At 48.1% G+C, this 22,231-nt stretch overlaps 1 protein-coding gene across 1 annotated transcript in view; it reads right to left on the minus strand.

The window, feature by feature from the left end:
* ddx10 (DEAD (Asp-Glu-Ala-Asp) box polypeptide 10) overlaps nt 1–22,231 on the minus strand; it is a 162,379-nt gene that overhangs the window by 133,086 nt on the left and 7,062 nt on the right. Inside the window, exons 2-9 of the mRNA XM_078402471.1 lie at nt 18,623–18,683; nt 17,456–17,586; nt 6,695–6,853; nt 5,518–5,638; nt 4,553–4,742; nt 2,930–3,056; nt 1,167–1,329; nt 461–545 (exon numbers count right to left, since the gene is read on the minus strand). Coding sequence (XP_078258597.1) covers nt 461–545; nt 1,167–1,329; nt 2,930–3,056; nt 4,553–4,742; nt 5,518–5,638; nt 6,695–6,853; nt 17,456–17,586; nt 18,623–18,683 — 1,037 coding nt within the window. The remainder of the gene's footprint in view (nt 1–460; nt 546–1,166; nt 1,330–2,929; nt 3,057–4,552; nt 4,743–5,517; nt 5,639–6,694; nt 6,854–17,455; nt 17,587–18,622; nt 18,684–22,231) is intronic.

Raw genomic sequence — 22,231 nt, forward strand, 5'->3', positions numbered from 1 at the left:
TCAAAAGTGAGGAACATAATCTAATTAATAAACTCAGTACTTTTGTTTATAATATTATTATTCATTTGAGATTACAGCCTTACTTTTACATTTTAAATGTGGAAATTATCACATCTTTACTGTTCACAATAAAAGCATTCATCCAGTACAACATACTTTATTCTTGGGCACACTCTGATCCCAAATGCCTTTTCAAGAACAAAGCAGCAAAATTAAGTAGGAATCCAGAAAACCATTATAATTTTGATATTATGTAAAATAAGCTCTTGTTTCAGCTAAAAATAAAGAATTTGCCAAGATAAAGAAATGAGAATGTATGATCCTTCAAAATTAAAATTAATATTTTAATCCATAAATTCCCACTTAATATTCATTACAAACATTCAAGTAAACTCTATAATAAAAGTCACCAAGAGAATTAGCAGACATTTTAAGACATGAATTCATTTCACCACAATACCTGGCAGTTCTCCCAGCTCTATGGATGTAAGTATTAGCATCCTCTGGACAATCCAATTGAAGAACCCAGTTCACAGCTGGGAAATCTGGGAAGAAAATCAATTTTAAATTAGACACTTCAAATAGTTTGATAAATAGATGTATATTCTTCACGGTCTTTTACTGGATGTGAAGTGGGTGTTTCAACCAGTGGGAGTGACTGGGACCAGAGGCTATACTCTCAATTAAAAAGGGACATACCTTCAGAAAAGAGATGAGGAGGAATATTTTTTAGTCAGAGGGTGGTAAATCTGTGGATTTCATTACCAGAGAGCTGTGGAGGCCAAGTTAATCGATATTTTAATGGCAGAGATTGACACATTTTTGATTAGTACGAGGGTTATTGGTTATGGGGAGAAGGTAGGAGAATGGGGTTGAGAGGGAAAGGTAGATCAGCTATGATTAAATGACGGAGTAGACTTGATGGTCAGAATGGCCTGTTTCTGCTCCTATAACTTATGAACTTAAACTATCTGTGGCAAAGCTATGAATGTAAACCTTAAACATTCAATCACCATTTTTCCCCAAAGACTCAATACTATGGTGAAAAGCAAAAATGCTTGTCATCAGCCAGGCCACCAGTTATTTACAGGTCAGGAGAGAAAATAAAAACAATGTTTTAAGTTGTCTTATCCTCTGCACACATTCTACATCCCTGGAATACATACCAAGTCCTCGTGCAGCGATGTCTGTTGCAAACAGTACAGCAGCCTTTTTTTGGCAAAAGTCATTGTAGACATCAACTCGTTTCATCTGTTGTTGCTTGCCATAAAGCGCTAGGATTGGCAGTCCTGGACGGAGACGGCAAAATACACGGAACAAATACTGGACCTAATGTATAGAAACACAAATGTGAAGGATACAGTGAAAAGCTCAACCATGCCAAATAGTAGTCGAAAGGTTAAACTTAACTATTCTCTTCATCGATTTAAAGCCGTCGAACTAAAATTCACCAGATGCTGAAAATACTCAATTCGGATGTTGAATACAGCAGCAAGATTTTTCTTTAATTTCCATTTCAAGGATTGCGTATTGGTCGTCAAAATCCCATTTTAAATTTGTTATGATAGTCAAAGAATAGCACCACATTTGCCACTTGTCCCACGGAGATGGCATGCTTCAAATTACACCCTTACATTAGTGGACCTGTGCAACATTTTCACAAACATCCACGCAGTAATCCAGGATTCAAAGTTGCTGCTGAGAACCCAAAGTGCTGGAGTAACTCTGAGGATTAGGCAACATCTCAGGAAGACTTTAGACAACATTTCGGTTCGGGTCCTTTCTTCAGACTGATTGTAGTGAAAGCTGTAAAAGAGCGGGAGGCAGGCCAAAAGCCCAGCAAATAATCGGTGGACACAGGCGAGGGGATTTGCTTGGCAGATGGGCAGATAAAGGCTAGAGGTGAAAAGGAGGCAAAAGGGTGTTAAATAAGGAGGAGTTTAATATGTAATGTGAATCCAGAGGGAAAGATATGGGTGGGACGGGGGTTTGGGGGGGGGGGGGAGGGGGTGAGGGGATGAAGTGCAAGGACAGAGCACAGGGGCAGATTGGCGTTGCCTAAAATTTCAGAATTTCAGAATGTTTTATACCATTGGGTTTTAAGCTAATGGTTACAAGTTGCTGTTCCTCCCATTTTCATGTGGCCTCTCTGGCAATTGATGAGGCCCAGCACAGAAAGGTTGGCATGGGAATGGGAAGGAGAGTCAAAATGGTTAGCCAATGCCTGTCTGCTTACCTTAACACTTAAACTACTCCACTTTCACTTTTTAAAAAATCTATAGAATACAAAAATGTGTCTTCTGGGCCATTCAACTAACCACAATTCTCAATCCTTCAAAAATTGACAAACAACCCATATAAAGGTACAATGACAAAGATGATTGCCACAGGTAAACAAAACGCACATTTCTTTCTATTAAATCGCATTCATGATATTTTTATTGATTTGGAATCATATTCCAAATGTTTGTGCTTATTGTAGACCCAGCAATATCAAAGAAATGGTGTTAATCTAAAACTACACTAATGCATAATTGTCAAGAGTTTGCTTTTAAAAGGTCATTCATCTTTTCCCTTGCTAATAGTGTGGTTCAAAAATGAAGTGTTCAAGCATTTTTGCAATCCTGCCTTTTTAGCTTTTCTTCTAAACAACACTGCAACCAATTTGACTTGCGAATGCGTGACAGCTCAGAACAAGGCAGGATTAATTTTCTCTGTAAAATGCAAGCTTCAGACTTCATACATGAATAGACAAAGTGGTAGAGAGCTCAGTAGCATTTACATTTCCTTGGGGCTCATGTTTGGCGATCGCATACAAAGAGCTTATATTAATTAAGTTATCTTCCATGTACTGCCGAACTGATTGAAATAGGATTAAATGAAGAATTAACAAATAAATAATTTAGACATCAAAAATACAAGCACGTACTTCTTTACAGGTTGAAAAAAAGACAATTGTCTTCTTGTTTAGATGATTCTTCACAAATGAATACAACATGTTGACTTTTTGGTGTAACTCACAAACCACATAATTTTGTTCCAGTGTTCCAGGGGTGCTGCAATACAAAACATGTGTTAACATTCTTGTAAACAAAACCTAATCATAGACCAAAGTACAAAGTACAGTTTGCACGTATTTTGTCACACATATGCCATACAACAAATTCAAGACTACAAGCTGCACAAAAACATTTAAAAGATTTTTTTTTGTTCTTTTAGAAAGTTATACCTTATTTATAAATACTTACACTAAATAGACATGATAGCAATAAATGCACGTTCAGATAATAGCATTTTTTTCCCATAAGTAATCTAATTATAACATTTTATTATGATTTGATAATATCTCTCATCCAATAAAGGGGCAAGATACAAAATTAAGAACATGAATCTGCAGCAGAGCCACACTGCTAGCAAGTGAAAAATACAATGCGATGATTACCATACAACCATCTTGGCCCATAACGTACTGAGTAAGTCTCAAGGTTACACAATCAGATGTTACCTTCAGTTCCCTAAGACATTGAGAAATTGAGGATTGTCATTTAAAGGTTACTTGTTAGAACTGCTATATTCCTTTAATTATTAAACTTACACAAATAAAATCCAATTTACCTATAAAATTCAAGATTATTTCTGCTACGTTCATCTTTGCTTCTTCCTCATTTCTATATGGACTTTAGCAAGGCCTTTGACAAGGTCCTCGCATGGTAAGCTAGTCTGGAAGATTAGATCACATAGAATCCAAGATGAACTAGCCAACTGGATTCAAAATTGGCATGGAGATAGGAGTCAATGGGTAGTTGTGGAGGGTTGTTTTTCTGATTGGAAGCCTGTGACCAATGGAGAGCCAGAGGTTAGTGCTGGATCCATGGCTGTTTGTTATATACATTAATGATCTGGATGACAAAATAGTTAACAATTAGTAAATTTGCAGATGATACCAAATTTGGTGGTATGGGAGAGAGTGAAGAAAGATATCTAAGTTTACATCAGGATCAACATAAGTTGGGAAATGGGTCAAGGAATAGCAAATGGAATTTAACTGACAAGTGCGAGATGTTGCACTTTGATGTGTCATACCAGGGCAGGACTTACACAGTAAATGGTAGAGCCCAGGAGAGCATTGTAGAACTGAGAGATCAGTACAGGTGCATGGTTCTCTGAAAGTGGCGAGTCAAGTGGACAGGGTGGTGAAGAAGGCATTTGATACACTTGTCTTCAATAGGAAGGATACAGAGGTCCATCGTCATGCAGCTGTACAAGTCGTTCGTCAGACCACACTTGAAATATTGTCTGCAGCCCAGCTATTGGAAGGATATTATTAATCCATATAGAACCAGATACAATTACAGCTTTTAAAAGACATTTGGACAAAAATATGGATAGAAAGGTTGACAATGAGCCAAATGAAATGATTACAATTAGGTATTCAGGATTCAGCCATCCCCGACAAAGCCAAAATTTCATGCCTAACCTAAAGGAAATAGAAATGAGAGAATCTGTAGTAATTTATAACCTTGCACAATTCATCCAAATAATGGCAGCCTACCTGAATTTAGCTTTTTCATGCACCCAAACATATTCTGGGGCTTTCAGACTCAGTCGTGCCAAATCCTTCACAGATTTAGTTTGAGTTGCTGAGAAAAGCAATGTCTGACGTTTCTTGGGCAGGTTTTCAACAATAGCATTCATGGTCTCAGAAAACCCCATGTCCAAAATTCTATCAGCTTCATCCAACACTACGAAAAGAAGAAAATGACATCCCAAAGGCAAAGGATTATATAAATTGCACATTTAGAAATACAGAAATTGATTACATTTATGCTTTTTATCCTGTTTCCCATTGCCTTAATTAGCTCTGGCTCTAGCATAATACTGAACAAGTCCATCAAGAGAATATGGCCCTCCCACTATCTTTTCTTCTTAACTTTAAATAAATCTTCAGTATATCTTTTCACAGATTAGGAAAGTAAGGGGACCAATTCCTATATCTAGAGCTCATCATATTGGGCACTGACGCCCTAAAGTACTGCATCACAGAAGATCTCAGACTGTTGAATCCCGACCTCAGCACCTCCATCAAGTGAAGATCATATGCATCACCCAGCACACCACTAAAACACCCTGCTCACTGGTTCACTCTCTAAGGAGTAGTTTAGGGCAACAAACAAGTGGCGCCATTTTTTTTAAATGGCAGACTAGAGAGTAAGGAAGGAGAAGGGAGATATTTTTGTTAGTCAAATTCTTTTAAATGACAAGGATCCCTCACTTATCAGAGTGATTTCTAAACCTATTTACATCTGAATATAACCAATATCAATTGTTGTTCAGTATGAAGAAGCGTCTCAAACCGAAATGTTACGTATCCACATTCTCCAGAGATGCTGCCTGACCCACTGAGTTACTTTGTATTTTATTCTCAATGAAAATTATGTTTGAATATACTGCTTTTCCCACTTTCACAAACAAAAATTACTGTCCCTGACATATTTCACTAAAATCGTATGTACTTACCAAGCATCTGAAGGTTAGAAGCATGGAAATAAGTTGTCTCGTCCATATGTTGCAGAAGGCGGCCAGGTGTACAGATTACAATATTAGTTTGATGAATCCTCGCCGATTCTCCTTCCAAATCCTATTGCAAGTAATAATGAGCATTAAATAATTATTAACATTATACAATATAAACAGGGTGTATAGAATGGATGCTGGACTAACACATAGCCTAATTAGGTTTTCCTTAAAGACTTTTCAAAAATTGACAGTACAAGTTTCAACAAACTCACTTGCAAATATCATTATTGCACTTTTAAAATACCATCAACAAATATGCCACATAAAACCCAAGGCAGAGTAAATTGATAAACTGAAAAAGTCTTGTGATAGTCATTTATTAGCTGTGGAAGTTAAAAGAAAGCAAGGAAACATGTCAAGGTGAAGTAAACAGTTCACAGGAATCTTAAAGTAGTTAGCAAAACTGGAAACATCAGCCAAATAAACAACAGACATACCAGTCTTTAAAAAAGAGTATGAATATCATCTGGGAATTATAAACTACACTGAGTTGAAAATTGAAATGAAGACGAGAAAGATGTATGGTAATCAAGACTAATCAAGAAAAGTAAACAGGGCAATATAAACTAAAAAGACACAAAGTGCTGGAGTAACTCAGCGGGTCAGGCAGCACCTGTGGAGAACAGATAGGTGGTGCTTCAGGGTTGGACCCTTTCTATCAACTACAACTCTCCAGGCTGTAAGACACAAAGTAGGAGGTCTTGCTCTGAAAAACTAGTTAGGTAATCAGTACCAACAAGGAAATCTAACTGGATCTTGGGACGTACAGGAAGAATAGAACACTAATCCCCAGCAGATGATAATGATTCTATAAAATATTATATGCACATATGACCAGACATGTAGTGCTGTGCTTTGAAATCAAAAGATCATATTCCTTTAAATATTTTCAATCGTTCCAAAACCAACTTAAAGTCAAGGAAAACATTTGTTTTTAAATCAGCAATCACGGCAATTTCACAGTTGAAGGAACCTGAACATTGAAGTTTATGGTAATATTGCTAATTGTCTGACATATTTACAGCAAATAACCGCAATACAAATTCCCCAATATTTAAAACCTGTTCCTCAGTATAAATTGAGATGTAAAGTATTTATCAACTTTCGTAATGCCCACCTTCCCTCCAATTATGAGTCCAGCTGAAAATTCATGGTTTTTTCCCATTTTCCGCAGGACTTCAAAGGTCTGATACGCCAATTCTCTGGTGGGCGATATGATGAGAGCACCCAGTCCATCGTCTGATGTCCACTGCTGACGATAAAGACATTCCAGTACCTGGCAATGACAAAAGTACAGTTGTGAAAGAAAGGTTATCTGGTTAATGACCTGGCAAAAAACAACTCAGGTTTTCAAAAAGGGATAATACCAAAATCCTTTTGTTTTCCTTAGTTTACTATTATATAAAATCTTTATATATATATATAAACATAGCACAAAAAGTAAGGAAATTTGTGTTTGGTAGATTATTTCTTTGTTGTAACAATGCTTCTTGGCAATAAATCTTATGCCGTTGGAAAGCCTGTTTATTTCCCTTTTAAATGGTGCCACATTTGTAAGGAACATGCATTTGTGGGATGAGCAGCAGAGCTGAGTATGTGGGTTGCGCCCATGAAAAATCTGCCAAATCTTCTCTGCCAATGCCAAACAGCTTATTCTGCCATTGACTCTTGTTTGGTGTTGTTTGGTGGATTGTGTAAAAGGGTGTCACTCGTACGCAGAGTCTTTTACTAAATAAGTTTATTAATAGCACTACACACATTATGCCCTAGCTGTCCGTGGTCATCACTGGCACTAGAGAGCGAGCTGGAGGTGGGGAAGCTACAGTTATACAAGAGACCATGGGGAGTGGTTAGTAGTGGTGAGGTCACTATGTTAAAGGAACATGCACTGATCTACATCCTTCCTCTTGGAAACAAAAGCGACCACGGCTCATACGCTAGACTTAAACTATAAGCAGGGAGCAGATAGAATGCAGCACCACACAGACTACTCGTACCCACCGTACCGGACAGGCGGCTTGACCACTCGCCCAGAGCGGGTGCGCAACCCCCCATCCCCTTCGGCCGAAGGAAGAGCAGGGACGGGTGCGGGTACCGAGGCAGGGGAACCAGGGGAAGGAGGAGAACGGGGCGGCGATACCCGCAAACGCGCAGGCGAAGGAGGGGAAGGGGGCTGGGGCGAGCCGGGCACAGACAGTCGAGACGGCGCAGGTTGGGGCACGCGAGGATGGACGGGAGCAGGAGGCACATCAGGCACCGGTGACTGGACGGGAGGTGAATACGGGACCGCGGGAGGCGGTGCAGGCTCGTTGACCAGCATCAGGTGCTGTCGGGTACGACGGTACACGGTGCCCTCGTAATTAACCAGGTACGACCGTGGAGAGTCAGCATTGCCGACGACCACGGCCAGCCGGTGGTGACCCGAGGCGGACTCCATCCGGACAACCTGGCCAGCGAACAGAGGGGGAAGGGGACGGGACGATTTGTCAAAGGAGCGTTTCTGAATCACTTGCTTTTCGATGATGCGCTCCTTGACAGCTGCAGGGCTGCGAGCCGTTGGTTTCAGGGATTGCTGGGAGACGGGGATGGGGGGTCTAGTGGTGCGGGACATGAGGCGCTGGGCCGGGGAGCCGAGCGCGGGGTCCCGGGTGATGTTGCGGAGGTTGAGGAGGGCAAGGTACAAGTCAGAACTGGTAAACCGACAACGTTCCATGAGTTCCTTCGCGCTGCGGACAGCGCGCTCTGCAAGTCCATTGCTTTGCGGGTATTCGGGGCTGCTGGTGATGTGGCGAAAGTTCCACAGGGTGGCGAAAGCGGCAAACTCCGCGCTGGTAAACTGGCTCCCGTTGTCGGACTGGAGGGATGCCGGGGAACCAAAGGTAGAGAAGTGGCGGCGAAGCTTCCCGATGACGGCAGCAGACGTGAGGGACGGCAGCAGGTCCACCTCGAACCAGCTGGAGTAGGAGTCCACCAGGACCAGGTAGTGTTTGCCACGCCACTCGAAAATGTCGGCGGCAACAGCCATCCACGGCAACTCGGGAGCCGGCTGCTGCAGGAGAGGCTGGCGCTGCTGATGAGGTAGTAGGCGGTTGCAGGCAGCGCAGGCGGAGACCCTGTCCCGGATGTCCCGAACCATGCCAGGCCAGTAAAATTGTGCTTGGGCCTGGGATAAAGTGGCCTCCACCCCGGGGTGTCCGTTGTGGGCAGTCTTGAAGTAGTGATCTCGCAGCGCGGCCGGCACCACGACCTTGTGACCCTTCACCACCACGCCCGCGTGCAGCACCAGTTCATCCCGAACCAGGAAGTAGGGCACGGCACCAGCCGGCAGGGAAGACCGTCGGTCAGGCCAGCCACGGCGGATGACGCTCTCAAGCTGTTGCAGGGCAGGATCAGCGGCAGTGTGTGTGACCAGGGACTGCATCTGCCAAGATGGAACGATGTTGACGTTCAGCACCATCAGGTCAGCCGATTCGTACGGATGGCGGGAAATGGAAGGTAGTGGGGCACGGGACAAAGTGTCTGCCACGAACATCTCCTTGCCCTTGCGGTACACGATATCGAAGGTAAAGCGCTGAAGCTGCAGCATCATTCGCTGCAAACGGGACGAGGCTGCGTGGATGGGCTTGTTCAGAATAGAGACCAGCGGTTGGTGGTCAGTTTCGATGGTGAAGGTGTTGCCCAGAACGTAGTCTTTGAATTTGGAGCACGCGAACACCACGGCAAGGAGCTCTTTTTCAATCTGCGCGTATCGCTGTTCAGCAGTGGTCATTGTGCGAGAGGCATAGGAGACGGGCAGCTGCCGGTCGTCATAGAGCTGCAGGCAAGCAGCACCAAGGCCGAACCGAGATGCATCGCAGGTGAGGACGATTGGCCTGTTCAGGTCGAAAAACTGCAAAGTGGGGGTCCGTGCGAGTCTGGACTTCAGGGCCACGAAGGCCGACTGGTGGTGCGGGAGCCAGGCCCAGGCATATTCCTTCTTGGTCAGCTCCCTCAGGGGGGCACTCAGTTCGCTGAGGTCGGGTATGAACTTGCCTAAGTAGTTGACCATGCCCAGAAAGCGCTGCAGGCCGGGCACATCAGGGGGAGCGGGCATATCGGTGATCGCCGCCGTCTTCTCGGGGTCTGGCTTCAGGCCCCCCGCCGTGAAAACATGGCCAACGTAGGTGACTTCCTCAACGCGGAATCGACACTTCCGTTGATTGAGTTTGAGATTGATCTCACGAGCCCTGTCCAGGACTTGGCTGAGGTGTCGGTCGTGCTCAGCGACGTCCCTCCCGTACACCAGGATGTCATCCACAATGATGGCGCACGGCAACCCGGCAAACAGCTGTTCCATTGTACGCTGGAAAACCTCGCTTGCTGAGTTGATCCCAAAAGGCATGCGGAGGAAACGGAACCTGCCAAAAGGTGTGCTGAAGGTGGTCAGGAAGGAGGAACGTGCATCCAAAGGGATCTGCCAAAAGGAGCTCTTGGCATCTAGGACCGAGAAAACTGTGGCTGGACCGACCTGTGCCGCGACGTCCTCCACCGTCCGCATGGGGTAGTGCGGGCGTTTGATAGCCAGGTTCAGGTCTTTTGGGTTGATGCAGATCCTGATCTCGCTCGCATCCTTCTTGGCAGCGACCACCATGGTGGAGACCCACTGGGTGGGGGCACTCACCTCCTTGAGGATGCCCATGTCCACCATGCCACGTAGTGTGGACTCCACGCGGCCCTTCATGGCAAAAGACACACGGTGGGCCGGTCTAACCACCGGGTTGACCCCCGGGTCAACAACGATCTTGTAGGCACAGGGCAGCTTCCCCAGGACGTCATCAAATCGGTCGGGATACTCGATCAGGGGGTCCATGGGGGCCTCCACCAGGTGGATGTCGCGGTGGAATGAAACCAAGCCAAAGTCCTGGCATGCACGGGCGCCCAGCAGGGTGACGTTGTCAGATGCTAGCAGGAGGAACGTGAGGGGCCGAGAGGTCTTCAGAACAGTACAGATAACCGTTGCCTTCCCCACGGCAACCAGAACACCTCCCCCATAGGCATGAAGGCGGGAGTTGTCAGGAGTAACCCTCTCCCCCGAGCTTATCTGCTCGAAGAGGCCAACAGACATAACATTTGCAAAAGCACCAGTATCGACCTTCGCAGGGAAGGAGTGTCCATTGACAGTAACATGCACGGAAGGATCCGTTATCAACGCAGGTGCACCCAAAAGCGAAAACACTGTATCTGGATCGGGGAGTTCCTCGTGTTGGTGCTGGGAACCGGTTGCGCTATCACTGTTCGCAAGGTTGTTTAGACTCCTTCTAGGAGCAGGGACAGGTCTCCCACGAGAACGACAGGCTGCAGAAAAGTGGTTCATTTTCCCGCAGGAATTACAAGTTTTGCCCTGCGCTGGGCAAACGTTAAACTGGTGTGACGAGAAGTTGCAGTTTGGGCATCGGCGAGGGGTGACCGTAGTGGGCGCGGAGGGGTCGACCCTGACCGGCGGGGCATTTAGCCGCCGGCGTCCGGTGAAATTTATGTCATGGGACGCCGGCCGAGATACTGAGGCAACAGCAGAAGCCATGCGTGCAGCATGCACGGCGTCCTTTAGCGACAGGTCAGGCTTCATCAGGAGCTCGTCACGTAGCTTGCAGTTTAGGAGACCGTTGACCAGGACGTCCCTGATCATCTCGTCGGGTGTGATCTTTTCAAGGCGGCACCTCCGAGCCATATGCCTCAAAGAAGCAATGAAGGTGTCAACGTGCTCCCCAGGAGCCTGACGACGCGTGAAAAAGTTAAAACGCTCGATAATGTTATTGGTGGGTATATCACACAGGGCAGTGAACTTGGCCATGAGACATACCGGGTCGTCGCGGTCCTCCGGAGGGACGAAATCGAACGAAGCATATCGTTCCATTGCCTCCGGACCAGCCAGGTTGAGGAGCAGGTGAGCTCGTACTGCAGCAGTTGCATCAGGATGGGCAATTGCGATATAGTGTTCGTAGTCCCGCTGGAAGACCGTCCAGCGGTGCACTATGTCCCCATCGAAAACGAGCGTGTCCGGACGACGACACGAGGAAGCCATAGCAAAGTGGAAGGAGGGGACACAATTGGGAGAAACAAATAATAAAATAAAAACCGATAAACAGGAGACGCAAGTCTACCGATCTGACACCATGTAAAAGGATGTCACTCGTACGCAGAGTCTTTTACTAAATAAGTTTATTAATAGCACTACACACATTATGCCCTAGCTGTCCGTGGTCATCACTGGCACTAGAGAGCGAGCTGGAGGTGGGGAAGCTACAGTTATACAAGAGACCATGGGGAGTGGTTAGTAGTGGTGAGGTCACTATGTTAAAGGAACATGCACTGATCTACAGATTGGATGATTGAAGTCTGAAGAAACAAGACATATTGGCAATTTAACAATTTATTCATTTAATAAACAGGAGCCTCAGTAGCGTGTGGAAGAACCATACACAGCCACAACAGCCTGGCACCTCCTCCTCATGCTGGTCACCAGCCTGGTCACACACTGTTGTGGGATGGCATCCCATTCTTCAACCAGCATTTGTCGCAAGTCAGCCAACGTGGTTGTGTTGGTCACTCTGGCACGAACAGCATACCCAAGCTGATCCCACAAGTGTTCAATGGGGTTGAGGTCAGGACTGCTGGCAGGCCATTCCATCCTCTCCACTCCCAAATTCTGGAGGTAGTCTCTGAGAAACCCTGCTCTGTGGGGGCAAGCATTGTCATCTTGGAGGATAGAGTTCGGTCCCAGATTGTGGAGATATGGGATTGCCACTGGTTGCAGAATCTCATCTCGATATCTCTCTGCATTGAGGTTGCCTCCAATGATGACAATCCTCGTTTTTCCAGTGAGGGAGATGCCGCCCCACACCATCACACTGCCTCCACCAAAATCAGCATAGCGTTCTCCGCGTCTTCTCCACACTTTGACCCTATGATCCAACTGCCGTAGGCAGAATCTGGACTCATCGCTGAACATAACGTTCCTCCACATGTTCAGGTTCCAGTGCACGTGTTGCCGACACCAGCACAAACGGGCCTGACGGTGAAGGGCAGTCATGGCAGGCCTCCTGGCAGCCCTATGAGACTGGAGATCGGCTGCGTGCAGTCTGTTCCGAAATGTCTGGGCAGAGAGCCGTCGGCCATATCGTCCTGCAAACCTTGACTGCAAATATGTAGAAGACAGCCTACGGTTCCTAAGTGCTGACATGGTGAGGAAACGGTCTTCTTCGGGTGTCGTCTTCTTGGGATGCCCACTTCGCGGCCTGTCTCTGACATCCCCCGTTATATGGAACTCGGCCTTCACTTTGGAGATGGTACTAGGGCTCACTCCAAATAATGCCGCAACTTGGTTTTGCGGAACACCAGCTTGAAGTTGCCCTATCGCACGGGCCCTATCCAGATCAGTCAAACGTGGCATGCCGATTCTTGGAGCAGACACCTACTGAAAACTGTAGCAGGACTCATGCTCACAGATGCTGCCAATCAGGTGCCAATCAGGCACCTGATTGTCAGCACCTGGGGTACCAGAAGTTCAAAACAAGAGTCAATAGCAACAGCAGAATAAGCTGTTTGGCATTGGCTGAGAAGATTTGGCAAATTTTTCATGGGCGCAACCCATATACTCAGCTCTGCTGCTCATCCCACAAATGCATGTTTCTTACAAATGTGGCACCATTTAAAAGGGAAATAAACAGGCTTTCCAACGGTATAAGATTTATTGCCAAGAAGCATTGTTACAACAAAGAAATAATCTACCAAACACAAATTTCCTTACTTTGTGTGCTATGTTTATATACTCACCAGGGCCGGGGTGAATGCCTTTTTTTCCGCTTTCCTCTCCCCCCCTCGCCCACACCCGGGCCCGGGGAAGATTCCGAGCAGAAGGAAGATGGTCACGCTTCAACCGACGGCGTCATCGACACCCCGCTCCCGCCCGGGCCCAGCACCATCACCAGACTACAACCCCTGGCGGGGGTGGAGGGGATGGGTTTGGGCTGGGGAAGAGAAGCGGAGTAGCTAGGTGGGGGGAGCTTGTGGGGGTGGGGGAGGGGGCAGTGGGGGATGAAGTGGGAGGAGGGGGGATAAGGAGGATTGAGTGGAGGGGGGGCGTGAGTTCTAGACCAATGCAGGCTTTGGCTCGTTCTGGCCACAGCGCTGGCGCCACTGGGCCGAAGTGAGTGGCACCCGCTCCCCCTCCCTGTCCGCCCTCTACGAGGAATGGGGCCAACGGGTCTATATATATATATATATATATATATATATATATATATATATATTATATTACTAAATCTCTCGGTTTGTTTGTGTGTATGTGTTTATGTGTTCATGTATTTATGTGTGTACCATGCCCTCTACACAGCCAAAACGGTACACGATAGCACGACAATTTTAGGCCCACCTTACTTACCATTGTCCTGGGATTCAGATGGATGTTACATTTTTTTTAAATTTCCACTTTATAATCTTTCAAAATCACTTTTTATGTTTAAAACTTTTCCAACTCAGTACGACGTCACAATGGGAAGTCCGAGTCCGCACCTGCCATTCGCCGTCACCCGCGTATGACGTCAGGATGGAACCCAACGCAGTTGTGGCCCGTTGATCTCATTACCGGACTACAACCCCCCAGCGGGCATCGCGGCACAGGCACACATACACGCGCACACTGCAGCCGCTCTCCTACTTCTCCTCTTCCCGCTCCGACATCTTGTGCACGCCTCCCGCCACCACGCTGGCCGCTGAGAGTTGTAGTCGCCACCCGGCCCCAGCGGTTGCCGCTCGGAGGGGGGCGGCACCCGCCCGCGTGACGGGAGTGGCGGCCAATGAGTGGGGGGGATGGAGTGGGGTGGGGGGATGGAGTGGGGGGGAGGGGATGGAGTGGGGGGGAGGGGATGGAGTGGGGGGGAGGGGATGGAGTGGGTGAGTGGGGATGGAGGGAGGGTGAATGGAGTGGGGGATGGAGTGGGTGGGGAGGGGATGGATTGGGTGAGTGGGAATGGGGAAGGGGAATGGGGGAAGGGAAGGGGGGAAAGGAAGGGGGAAGGGAAGGGGGGGAAGGGAAGGGGGGGAAGGGAAGGGGGGGAAGGGAAGGGGGGGAAGGGAAGGGGGGGAGGGAAGGGGGGGAGGGAAGGGGGGGAGGGAAGGGGGGGAGGGAAGGGGGGGAAGGGAAGGGGGGAAGGGAAGGGGGGAAGGGAAGGGGGGAAGGGAAGGGGGGAAGGGAAGGGGGGAAGGGAAGGGGGGAAGGGAAGGGGGGAAGGGAAGGGGGGAAGGGAAGGGGGGAAGGGAAGGGGGGAAGGGAAGGGGGGAAGGGAAGGGGGAAGGGAAGGGGGGAAGGGAAGGGGGGAAGGGAAGGGGGGAAGGGAAGGGGGGAAGGGAAGGGGGGAAGGGAAGGGGGGAAGGGAAGGGGGAAGGGAAGGGGGAAGGGAAGGGGGAAGGGAAGGGGGAAGGGAAGGGGGAAGGGAAGGGGGGAAGGGAAGGGGGGAAGGGAAGGGGGGAAGGGAAGGGGGAAGGGAAGGGGGAAGGGAAGGGGGAAGGGAAGGGGGAAGGGAAGGGGGAAGGGAAGGGGGAAGGGAAGGGGGGAAGGGAAGGGGGGAAGGGAAGGGGGGAAGGGAAGGGGGGAAGGGAAGGGGGGGAAGGAAAGGGGGGGAAGGAAAGGGGGGGAAGGAAAGGGGGGAGGGGAAGGGGGCGAGTGGGGGTTACACCAATGCAGGAGAGTTTTGGGCCCAACGGATGGCCGCCGGATCCGCGCGTGTGCGGTTTGGGGAGGGTTGTCATTTTGTGTTCAGCTCCGACCACCCGCTCGACGTCTGATTGCCCCGGATCCCACGTGGGGGAAGCGCCGGCGCTCCCCGCTCCAATTGGTCGCCGGCACGTCCTGATTTGCTCCTGCCGCTCACCCCCACGTGGGGTCCATTGATTGGCTACAACCTCCCACTCAACGCCAGATTGGCCCGCGTCCCCACGTCGGGTCGAATGATTGGTTCCGACCTCCCGCTCGACCCCCACTTGGTCCGGGTCCCACGTGGGGGGGGAGCGGTTTCTTCCCACTCAAAGCATCTGCCGTCGCAGTCGAGCTGACGCTGCTGCTGAATGAGGGCACAGTCTCGAGGATCTCCAAGAGAGGATTTTAACCATAAAAAGCAAAAACATTCCGGATAAGATTTATTTTAAGAAAAAAATGTCATTTGTTTTAAAGAACAAACGCAATTTTCCCCTTGTCACAATGGGAACCCAACGAGGAATGGGCCCAACAGGTCCACTTGGTCTATAAGAAAATAACTGCAGATGCTGGTACAAATCGATTTATTCACAAAATGCTGGAGTAACTCAGCAGGTCAGGCAGCATCTCGGGAGAGAAGGAATGGGTGACGTTTCGGGTCGAGACCCTCTTCAGTCTGAAGAAGGGTCTCGACCCGAAACGTCACCCATTCCCTCTCTCCCGAGATGCTGCCTGACCTGCTGAGTTACTCCAGCATTTTGTGAATAAAAGGGGTCCACTTGGTCTAGTACATTACTAAAACTATCATCTTGTTGGTTTGTCAGTTTGTTCGTTCCTAAAATACAGTCAAAACGGTACACGATAGCATCAAATTTAGGTCCACCTTACTCAACTTTGTCCTGGCGTGCAATGGAGGAAGTTTCATTCAAATTGGTGTTATATTTTTTAAGTTATTCACATTTTTAAGTTTTTTAAACCGCGCATGCGCAGTCCGGGCCCGTTGATTTGGTACTTAAGTAAGATGGCCACCAGATCCACACGTGCGCAGAACAAACGGGGCCGCGCCTGCGCAGTTGGGGCCCGTTGATCTGATACGTGAGATAGCCAGGACACAAGAGTCTCACGCACAGAGATTGTGGGTGGATGGGTTTGCTATTTGGAGCGTTGGTTGTCAATGATGTAAAAGTTTAAAGGGAATCGGGAAGTGAGCGAGCACCGCTGTGAGTTAAACTGCTGGCTGTACCATGCTGGCCAGAAGTGGGATCGACGGGGGAGGGAGGAGGGGGGGTGTTGTGGAGTGCTGTGTTGGTGAGATATGACAAGAGCGTGGGTGAGCAAGGAGGCTGTGTATGCAGAGCGTGGAATGCCACCGGGTTGTCGCTCCTGTCAGCACTCCTGCGAGCCTGTCAGTCAGTCACACGGGCGCTGTCTGGGTGGAGGGGAGGGGGGGGAGAGGGAGGGGGGTAGAGAGAGGGAGGGGGGGCAGGAGGGGTAGGGAGGAATGGGAGAGGAGAGGGGGCTGCACCGATGCAGGAGAGGTCTGGGGCCAACAGGTCCACTTGGTCTAGTAAATGTTTAAAATTAATTGATCATGTCAAGTCCCACAGAAAACAAAGACTAAATGTAGATGAAATGGTGTTAGGGGACTTAACACCCTAATTACGAGAATTGTTTTATATATTGAAATCCTTTCACTAAAAGTGCAGAAGGATCAAAGACTTTCATCCTTAGATGGGCAGCACAGTGGCACAACTGGTAGAGCTATTGCCTCACAGCACTAAAGACCTGGGTTTGCACATCCTCGATGTGACCGCCTAGATTTCCCCCAGGCACTCCAGTTTCATCCCACATCCTAAAGACAGGCATGTAGGTTAATTGGCCTGTAAAAAAAGTTGCCTCTAATGTGCACTAATTAGTTCCCTGCCCTAATGTGTAGGGAATGGATGAGAAAATGGGATAAGAGAACTAGCATGGTTGATAGTTGTCATGGACTCGGTAGGTCAAAGGGACTGTTTCCACACTGTATCTCTAAAACTAAAAAGATTTATATAAATAAAGGCTAGTTTTGTAACAAGCACTGATTTTGTTTGGGCCGAGGCCTATCAACTTGGTTTTGCATTGGCAAAGCCTCGAATCGCACTCACTTACAGGAATAAGAAATGCCAATGTCTTTCCAGATCCAGTTTTTGCAGCACCAAGTACATCTTTGCCCTGCAAGGCAAGACCAATTGTCTGTTTCTGTATTTCAGTCGGCAGGCGATATTCAGCCTCCATCAAGCCTATGAGAAAGAATTACATAGTTTCAGAACTAGTGAAGCATCATTCAATTTGCTGCTTAATTCATTTACAACTTACTTCTGACAAAATAAAACTTGCTTTCCTTTTAGTTTACAAGTCTGGTTGAATACAAATAATTTGTTTTTAGAATCAATAAGGCAAAATTTACACCCTTGAGAACGTATTTATGTTGGGACAGCAGTTAGGGTCTCAGAGCCAGGGGTGTTATCCTGGGAGAGAATCCCAAGATTAGTTTGCTTGTCCTTCCAGTTGATCTGCAGGATCATGCTACCTAACGGTCCACTTGAATCTGCTTCTGTTCCTTTACAATAGTCTACTCACTTAGTTATCAAGAACTCCATTAAATAAAGAAGATACACTCAAAATGCTGGAGCAACTGAACAGGTCTGGCAGCATCACTGCAGAGAAAGAATGGGTGACGTTTCCGGTCGAGTTCCTTCTTCTGACTGAAATTTGAAGGGTCTCAACATGAAACGTCACCCATTCCTTCTCTCCAGAGATGCTGCCTGTCCCGCTGAGTTACTCCAGTATTTTGCATCTATCTTCGGTGTAAACCAGCACGTAGTTCCTTTCTACACGCTCCATTAAATAAATGGAGATTCCCCACATTCTTCACTGTGATGGAAGGCAATAATGTCTAAACTTTTTCCTCTTTATTCTCCTGCGGATCGGGCAGTTGAACCATCGGCAGTTGGGGTGATCGAAGCCCCCGTGTCGGGGCGATTGAAGCCCCTGCGTCGGGGCAATCAAAACTCCCGCGTTAGGGCGGTCGTAGCTCCACTGGCCTGGAGCTCTCAAAGTCGGTCTCTAATCAGGGACCGCGAGCTCCACGATGTTAAAGTCCGCAGGCTCCCACGGTTGGAGATACAATGTCGATCCATGGTTAAAGAAAATTTCTGTCGTGAACTAGGATAGGTCATGCGATCTTGGGGTACTGTTGAAGGAGCTAGGCATGGTTCTGCAGTGCTTTGGTAGGTAGGAGAGAGAGCGTGGAGTAATGGAAAAAGTAGAACATACCTTTAATGGTTCTTTTCGACAAAGGAAAATCTGAAAACTGCAGTATCTCCTTGGCATTTATCTGAAAGTCAAAGAGGTTTCTTTAACACATTTTTACAAGTTACAAATACTTTTCCAGATCAACTCAATTGCTGAACATTGAAGCGGGACACGAGTGCCAAACAAAGCCAATGAAGCGGGACACGCGTCAAGCAAAGTTTTCTTTATTCCTCAAGCATTATACAGCTCCCCAAACCGCCAACCAGTTCAACTCCTCCTGGAATTCCACTACCAACTCCACTCCTCCCCATTCCAAATTCCGTGACCCCACCTCCCGAGCCGAGGGTTCGCACCATGTGTGGCTCACTACCAGAGACCGCCACAGGACTCCCCCCAGAACCAGAGGCACGGAACCAAACGGGAAGGCGAACGAGGCAGCCGGACCTCGTGCATACGTCCCCACCCACAGGGGACAACGCCCGGTACGGATAAATTCAGGAGCAACCGGGACGGCGGACGGTGACGAGGCTGGACCACCCGCACTGGCTCGCTAAGGTCCAAATGGGCCGGCTTCAAATGAGCCACAGACACAGTCTCCCGCCGACCACCCATGTCCAAAACAAAAGTAGTGGGCCCATGCTGCAGCACCCGAAAGGAACCTTCATATGGGCGCTGCAAATGCGACCTGTGGGCATCGCTGCGCAGAAAAACATACGAACAGTCCATGAGAGCCAGCGACACATGGGCAGGAACCACCCTATGGCGAGATGTCGAGACATGAGATAGGGCACTAACCTTCTCCCGCAAACGGACCAACACAGATGACGGCTGCTCCCGGGACGCACCAGCGGCCGGAATAAATTCCTCTGGAACAGTGAGCTACACGCCATAGACTACTAATTGGGCTAATGACGAAGCCAAATCCTCCTTCGGGGCAGTCTAAATACCCAGCAAAACCCATGGCAACTCATCCATCCATTCGGGGCCCGTGAGGCGTGCCTTTAAAGCGGCCTTGAGATTGCGATGGAACCACTCCACCATCCCATTAGACTGGGGATGATACGCCGTTGCATGGTGAAGCTGTGTCCCCAACAGGTGAGCCATTACGGACCACAGCTCAGACGTAAATTTGACTCAATTTGAAAAGTCCGGGAGCAGAGCAAGGACGCCCGTTGGCTGAGCAGAAAAGTAAGTGCTAATTACAGTTGAACAGGCAGTTTAAAAAGAGCGCCAAAAGGAAGCTAGTAGTCAATTTGAAAAGTCCGGGAGCAGAGCAAGGACGCCCGTTGGCTGAGCAGAAAAGTAAGTGCTAATTACAGTTGAACAGGCAGTTTAAAAAGAGCGCCAAAAGGAAGCAAGTAGTCAATTTGAAAAGTCCGGGAGCAGAGCAAGGACGCCCGTTGGCTGAGCAGAAAAGTAAGTGCTAATTACAGTTGAACAGGCAGTTTAAAAAGAGCGCCAAAAGGAAGCTAGTAGTCAATTTGAAAAGTCCGGGAGCAGAGCAAGGACGCCCGTTGGCTGAGCAGAAAAGTAAGTGCTAATTACAGTTGAACAGGCAGTTTAAAAAGAGCGCCAAAAGGAAGCTAGTAGTCAATTTGAAAAGTCCGGGAGCAGAGCAAGGACGCCCGTTGGCTGAGCAGAAAAGTAAGTGCTAATTACAGTTGAACAGGCAGTTTAAAAAGAGCGCCAAAAGGAAGCTAGTAGTCAATTTGAAAAGTCCGGGAGCAGAGCAAGGACGCCCGTTGGCTGAGCAGAAAAGTAAGTGCTAATTACAGTTGAACAGGCAGTTTAAAAAGAGCGCCAAAAGGAAGCTAGTAGTCAATTTGAAAAGTCCGGGAGCAGAGCAAGGACGCCCGTTGGCTGAGCAGAAAAGTAAGTGCTAATTACAGTTGAACAGGCAGTTTAAAAAGAGCGCCAAAAGGAAGCTAGTAGTCAATTTGAAAAGTCCGTGAGCAGAGCAAGGACGCCCGTTGGCTGAGAAGAAAAGTAAGTGCTAATTTAAGTGAGAAGTCAGGTAAATTGTACAATCAGGCAATTTAATTGGTGATATAAGCAAGACTTGCAAAAGGGTGCAGCCCAGTGAGGGAAGTGCCCAGTGAGAAAAGTGCGAGTCTTTGGCTGCGAGTCTTCGGCGAGGAGGCTGAGGTGAGGAGGATACAATTGTTTTAAGCCAGAGCTGGTTATAGGCACAAGGTGATGGCGGAAAAGTTGGCGCAGTGTGTTTCCTGCAGGATGTGGGAAGACAGGGACGTCGCTGGAGCTTCTGGGAGCTACACCTGCAAGAACTGTGTCCAGGTGCAGCTCCTGAAGGGACGTGTGGTGGAGTTGGAGAGGCAGTTGGATGACCTCAGGGCCATCCGGGAATGCGAGAGTTTCCTCGACAGGACCTATTGTGAGGCTGTCACGCCAAGGATCCAGGTTGAGCGAAGGTGGGAGACTGTTTCAGGGGGGAGTGGACGTGGACGTGGACTACAGGAGACCCCAGTGGCTGTGCCTATTGCAAATAGGTATACCCTCTTGGGAACTGTCGGGGCAGAAGACGTTTCCAGTCCGAGTGGCGGACCTGTTGGCAAGGATACTCGACAGGGGAGACCGAAGTCTGGAAGAGCCGTAGTGGTCGGTGACTCCATAGTCCGAGGGACGGACAGAAGATTCTGTGGCAGCAGGAGGGACTTGAGGATGGTCTGTTGCCTCCCTGGTGCCAGGGTTCAACACATCACGGACCGGCTTCAGAAAATCCTGGTGAGGGAAGGCGATCAACCTGAAGTCGTTGTGCACGTGGGCACGAATGACGTCGGGCGGAAGAGGAAGGAGGTGCTACAGCGGGAGTTTAGAGAGTTGGGAAAAACACTGAGAAGTAGGACGTCGAAGGTGGTTATCTCTGGACTGCTACCGGTACCTCGTGCTGGTGAGGCCAGGAACAGAGAGATAGAGGGTATGAATTTATGGCTGAGGGACTGGTGCAGAGAGCAGGGATTTAGATTTCTGGACCACTGGGATCTCTTCTGGGCTAGGGGTGACTTGTACAAAAGGGACGGGTTGCATCTTAACAGCAGGGGGACAAACATTCTGGCAGGCAGGTTTGCTAGTGTGACACCTGTGGCTTTAAACTAAGTAGTGGGGGGGAGGGGTTAACAAATTGTGAATATGAAGATGAGGTAAAAGGGAATACAGGAGATATTGCAAAAGACTCTCGGAAGAATGGGAACAGAAGTTCTAGAGGGGAAAAGAAATTAAGGGCAGGGCCAATTGTGAACGATGTGAGAGGGGAGGTAAATACAGAAGTTAAAGTGTTGTACTTAAATGCGCGTAGTATAAAAAATAAAGTGGATGAGCTTGAGGCTCAGTTAGTCATGGGCAAGTATGATGTTGTAGGGATCACTGAGACATGGCTACAAGAAGACCAGGGCTGGGAACTGAATATTCAGGGGTACACAATGTATAGAAAAGACAGACAGGTGGGCAGAGGGGGTGGGGTTGCTCTGATGGTAAGGAATGATATTCATTCCCTTGCAAGGGGTGACATAGAATCAGGAGATGTTGAATCAGTATGGATAGAAATGAGAAATTGTAAGGGTAAAAAGACCCTAATGGGAGTTATCTATAGGTCCCCAAACAGTAGCCTCGACA

Source organism: Rhinoraja longicauda, chromosome 7 (genome assembly GCF_053455715.1).
Source record: "Rhinoraja longicauda isolate Sanriku21f chromosome 7, sRhiLon1.1, whole genome shotgun sequence".
Classification (NCBI taxonomy): domain Eukaryota; kingdom Metazoa; phylum Chordata; class Chondrichthyes; order Rajiformes; family Arhynchobatidae; genus Rhinoraja; species Rhinoraja longicauda.